This window comes from Gavialis gangeticus, unplaced genomic scaffold (assembly GCF_001723915.1).
Source record: "Gavialis gangeticus isolate Ggan-Ray unplaced genomic scaffold, GavGan_comp1, whole genome shotgun sequence".
Lineage (NCBI taxonomy): Eukaryota > Metazoa > Chordata > Crocodylia > Gavialidae > Gavialis > Gavialis gangeticus.
The window spans coordinates 12673075-12679067 of NW_017729029.1; the positions used below are offsets into that span (position 1 = coordinate 12673075).

Here is a 5993-nt window from a genome sequence, read left to right on the forward strand (position 1 = left end):
GCCCTTTCTCCAGCCCCACAGAGGGTTTCCAGAAAAACACTGTACAATATAAGCAGCATTTCTTTGAGTTAAGCTGAAGGATTCATTCAGCTCTCATCCTGCTGCTGTAGGGCAAAGACCTTTGTGGTTTAGAAGAAGCCAAGCCAGAGGTTCTGGAAAAGCAAAAGCAGGTAGTGGGACATCTTCTTACTCCAGCCAGTCCCCCCAAAGACAAAGCAGGGGAGGAAGACAAGGAAGGCTGCCAATGCCTGGTTGGGTGAAAGAGCCAAATCCAAGAAAAAACCATCTCTTTTGCAGGGACATCTGTTATTTTGAGGAATGGATCCCCAAATTTATTTGAATGCAGAAATGGGGAGCCAGCCTCTACAAGTGACATCTGGGGTAGGGGAAGGACAAAAGGGGGTATGAACCTCTGAACCCCTCAGCTCTCCTGCTGTACTTGGAAGATGCAGTTCGTATGTTTTAGTCTGCAGTGAAAAACAGCCACAAACCCAGTTATAATATAAAAAAAAAGTGCTGCCTAGACTATAATGACACCATTACATAGCAAGGTTGGTAACCACGCTCAATAACATTCAGGATGGATATAAAGTGTTATGCTAGCACATTCCTAAAAAAAAAAAAAAGCCTTCAAACTTATATACAAGCTCCAGGGTAGATAGGGTCATAATAGGAAAGAACCTAATAAAGTATCTACTTTCAGAGTTAAATCAATTTCTTGTGTCTAAATTCTGCGGGGGGGGGGGGGGACACCCCTATTGCCATAACTAACAGGACAGACTGAAGCACTAATATCTTTCCACTTAGATAGAAGCTTAGCAAGCAAATAAAAGCAGTATCTTGTGCATAAAGTCAGTTATATGCTCATAAATCCTGACATAAAATAATTAACAGCTATGAGACAGGAGGGGATTGGATTGAGAATTAGCAGTATATTTTCAGGACTCTAGAATAAGACAATGCTTTCCCCTCAGTACCATGCATCAGAGATGAAGCCTTTACTATTTTAACAAGCTTGTATAGACTGCTCCACTGAAGAGCTGGTGGTGGCTTTTTGTACCATTTCAAACCAGTACAGAAAACAATGAAGAATATTTCAACTCAACAATATTTAAATATGGAAAAAACTCAAGGGCACATGCACACCCCTACAGGAAATCTGTTAATGCACTCTTGGCCATCAATGCTCTTCCTGCTTGCTCCCCATGCAAAATATCCACTTTTCCTTGGTTTGCAGTCACTTGAGTAAGTTTCATCAGCAATGACCTTGCGCCTCATGGAAAAGAGAAACTCAATTCCAGTTAATGTCACTGTATTCCCCTTTGCTTAGTACGCTGTCAGAATTTGCACTATCATACCATGCCCTTAAGTACCAAATTATTCTTCTACCTAGCAGGACAATCAATGAGATTTTCCTGATGTTCATTTCTGCCAATTTTGTGACGAGCCAATGTTTCAAATGCCAAATACTGGGGAGCAATCTGAAGGAAGGCATGGAAATCAACTTTGTGCTTTGTAGACATCACCTACATACACAGAATAGAGCAGGTCTCTGAGATATAAGATGCAAGAATTTGTCAAGTGAAGAACACGGGTCCTTACCCAACTAGCATGTCATCGATCAGGTCACAACACAGTCCAAAGAGCACCTCTGGATGAAACAAAATAAGCCCTCAAATATTTGTTCTGCACAACCTATCACCAGAGCTCCCTCCCTCAACTCCTGTAAAAAGGGATCTCAGAGCATGCCTGCAAAGTCCAGGGAGCAACTAGTCCTGTGCCTGCATAGCAATGGTGCCACTGGAACCTGATCAGACCCTCCAGGGAACAATGCAAAATAACAGTTTTAATAAAAATCCCAGGCACTGTTGGGCCAAGGATGAGCTGCAAACCCCTCCCCGAGCCAGTTCTGCCTGTCAGCCAGAAGATTGCTACCCCGAGACAGAAAGGTCCTTCAACTTCCGTAGCCTTGTAGTCACAAAAAAAGGTGTTTTGTTTTGGGGTTTTTTAGATGTGCTAGTCAGTGTAGCAAAGCCCAGGCATGGGTCAGTAGAAGTTGTGGTCCCAACATGTTAACAGGTAGGGCAAAGCCTACCAGAGAGGCTGGGATTTCCCTGAACTTAGCAATATGATCACCGTGGGATTTTAAGCAGGAGTAACGCCTGTTAAAGAACAGCCTTTTCAGTGCAGAAAAGGCCAGTGTGTTTTCAAAGACATCTCATTTCCCAGATGCAGACACAGCCTCTGCCTGCCCAGAGAAGAAAGCGTTTCAACTTTGAAACCCTTGCACTGTAGATTCTCCTGCCACTGGAGGTTTAAAGAACAGGGGAGACTAATATTTTGGGGGGCCTGTCCTAGGCATCCTTGACCCTGCTTCAGTGCAGGGAGATGGACTAAAGAGTCTGCCAAGATCTCTTCCAGCTTGGCAGTCCTACCATTCTCTGTTCCTCCCACCTCCATTTTAAATAGTCCTCCTTCGCCTATGCTGAGTGTTGGCAGTGTGAAAGTGCCTGCAATGTTTTAAACATGCCATTCACATTTCCACTGCAGACAAGCCCATGATGAAGGAACTTCAGGAAAAGGGGCAAAACCTTGCCTGTCTTGTGGCACCGTGCATTTAGGGCTTTGCATTTAGCCATTAGTGCTGAGAACATACGTTCTATTGTATTTCACTTTTGTTATGGCAACTCCAGCTAAATAAGAACACAGGATTACTTTGTAAGCTGCAAATATGCTGTACCTTGCTATATCTCCAGTGTACATGTGCACAAGCTATACTTTAATTAAAAACTTTAAAGGTGATCCTGTGGACTTAAGCTCTGCATTTATCCCCATTTCAATAAGCCTTACTTGGTGGGAGAGGATGGAGTGTTACTAACTTCTATAAAGGTTCCTCTCTTATAAATTGTTATCAAGGTCACTACAGCAAAACATTCATCAGTGTAAATTCAAGGTAGATTTGGTTCCTTTTTACTGTGGAAAGATACATGGTAGTCATCACTGAACTTCATCTAATTAGCATTATTACAGCATTCCCTAACTAGTTCCTGTACCAAATATACTATCCTTTGTTTAAAGGATAGTTGTATCTGCACTGATTCATAAAGGACAATGTTGTAAATGACTATGTCTAATTACATGCTTCATTCTCCACAAAAGATCTTATATAAAATACTTAAGTTAGTAGTTATTTCTTTGTATAACAAATAATTAATTACTGCAACTGAAATCAAAGTTTCGTATGCTAAGATACAAATACAAGAGCCCTAACTAAGCAATCCAGTAAGAAATTAATCAGCAATTGTGCGACTTCAATATAAGTTTCTAGTTCACACTAAGCTTAGAAATGTTTTGAATATGGTATACATGTAACCAAAGGCTTTCTTTGATTAGAGATACGTATCAAAGTTTTGTTTTCTGTAGCTCCTTTAAATTTAGAGTAATAATTAAATCCAAACACAAAGTTATCTACAGGAATACACTTAAGTTCCTTATGCACAATTATAATACAATTACTGTACCATAAAAAAAAAAAATTCAGAACTTTAAACATCAGATAAAATTCGTATCAGATCAAAATGCCTTACCCCAGATATAAGAAACACTTTACAGAAGTCCAAAACAGGTAAAATCTGCAAAAAACTGGCAGCTTCAAGAGTGTCCTGAAGGTTGTCCATGTTGAGAGAAAGTTTTGCAGTATAAATGAAATCAATAATCTTCTTTAAACCTATTTTGTTCACACCATGGAGCTTAATGCACATTAAATCTTGCTCCTTCATTCCACCTAAGAATGTTAACGAGATAAATTAAAATGGGTACCAAGATTAGATAGTTTAATGAATTCCTGTTTGTAATATTAAAGAAGTTACATAAGCTTAACTTAAAAAAATGTAAATCTTTAGCTGAATTTAGTTATGATGATATTACCTACAACAGCATGCAAAATTTAGGATGTATATTTAAATACTGATTGGAATATTTAACAACTGAAAGTCCAAATTAGAATAATTTAAGAAATAACCATACATATGCGGGGTCGGATTAATGCACAGGCAACTAGGCACATGCCTAGAGTCCTGAGCTGCAGGGGAGCCCTGGTCACCCCATTCGCTTCTCTTCCCCTCCTCTCCACTGGCCTTGCCCCTGCTGCAGCTGCTTCCTAGCACCGGGGTGGGAAGGGAGGTCTCAACGGGCCCGGGGTCCATGAGTTTGTTTGTTTAGGGCCCACTAAAGAGTTAATTTGGCCCTGTATATATATGACAGGAATAAAAGCATTACCTGTGAACATAGCCTTGAAATAATCACTAGCTGATGCCATCATAGCTCTATGAACAGGAAAAACTTCATCACCATCTCCCGGTACTAATGTCACATCACAAAGCAAGCCTTCTATTCGCAGCTGGTCAAAACCCTACAAAACAAAATAGAAATTTGAACGGACTATTCAAACAGAAGTGACAGTACAGTAGGTTGCTGCATTTGCTTTAAGTAAATTTATTTCATTTTCAACACTTATACTCCCTGGTAATTATTTGAAACATCAGAGTAAGTTCTGGATTTCCATTCTATCACAATCTGATGTCCTTACATATACACAGAAGTAGGCACAGACACTTTTTTAAAATGAGGTAGGCATAGATTTTTTGGATCAGAATCAGCTTTAAAAAAAATACTTATCTTAGACAAATGCAGGATGCATGTCTGTCCCAGGTATATTTTCTGTTCCATACTGGTCTTTTCAATGTACTGTACAGCCCAAGAGTGTGTGAGATGCTGCAACTTGAGGTTAGGGAAGGGAAGAAAGGGCGAGTTTTACCCAACTAGCATCTTGGTCAATTTTTATCATCAAGGTTTATAATGTAAATCTCCCCAATGTATTAGTATTTCTGATGTAGGTCCCATTTGCTGAGAAGTCAGAGTGCCGAACAACAATAAACTGGATCTCAGATTATAATGACACCTTAAGAAAGGGTTTCTCAGGACAAACCAGCCTTGGGTATACTTAAAGATTAATCATCACTGGCTCCATTCATGCAGGGCAAGGACTAGCACCCTCTTCCTTTATCCCAACACAGCAATTTTTTAGAATTTATAAGGACAGAAGAATAAAATAAGGGATGTAAACAACCTTTACAAACTGGACCAACCTTTATTAAAAGTCCTGAAGTTATTTTTCATTTTTTAAACAAATGATTATATAATGCAAAAAGGCATGAAAAAGCTCAGTATCGGGAGATTCTCCTCTCCCCCCACCCAGAGAAGTGCTATAACCACTACGTTACAGAGCGATTTTTCTCTTTGCTTGCTTGATCTGGCCACATGATGCTGGCATGCACGTCTGTCAAGAAGTCCAGCTTGAACAGAAGAGGTACCCGATGGTTAGATAACTCTCCTGGGAAGTGGGAGATGTGGGCTCCAATCCCTTTGGGGTGAGGGAGGTGTAGAGCCAAGGCCTGCCACTTCTTCCTGGGCAACTGTTCTAACTGGTCCCTACCAGGCAAAAGCAGAGCAGCACCACAACCACTCGCACGGTCAGCCTTCAGCTGCCTCCGGGTACGGCAGTCAGTTAGGCACATCTGAAGAACACCCAACGGAGCGGGTCTGTCTGGGAGCTTGGGGTCTTCCCAGCTCCAAAATGGACCCAACAACTTGGGCAGGTCACAGAGGCACCAGGATGTCTTTGAGCTCCAAACTATAAGCATGTAGTGTGATTTCTGATTCCCAAGGCAGGGTCAAACTGGACCACTTTTGCTGAGTTGGCATTTTGGACAATCCACTAGTTATAAACCAAGCCTTCCATTACTTTTAACAACAAAATCAATGCATTTCAGTGAATCACATGATGCGTCCCTGTAGCCTTTACACCAGACCTTCTGAAACTAGCCCCTGGAGATAACAGACATTAAGGGTAGAAGATTCATTCTTTTAAGACTAGAATCTAAAGGGAAAAAAGCTCTGCTAGTCTTCAAACAGAGCTACCTGCTGCAGTACTG

At 40.9% G+C, this 5993-nt stretch overlaps 1 protein-coding gene across 8 annotated transcripts in view; it reads right to left on the reverse strand.

Annotated features, from left to right (window-relative positions):
* Positions 1–5993, reverse strand: part of KLHL13 (kelch like family member 13) — a 139933-nt gene that overhangs the window by 27104 nt on the left and 106836 nt on the right. For 6 of the 8 annotated variants that reach the window (XM_019521273.1, XM_019521270.1, XM_019521276.1 and 3 more), the window contains 3 exons: positions 4678–4779; positions 4279–4411; positions 3588–3784 (listed from right to left, as the gene is read on the reverse strand). In XM_019521273.1, coding sequence (XP_019376818.1) covers positions 3588–3784; positions 4279–4411; positions 4678–4779 — 432 coding nt within the window. The remainder of the gene's footprint in view (positions 1–3587; positions 3785–4278; positions 4412–4677; positions 4780–5993) is intronic. The other 2 variants (XM_019521271.1, XM_019521274.1) reach the window with 1 other exon arrangement.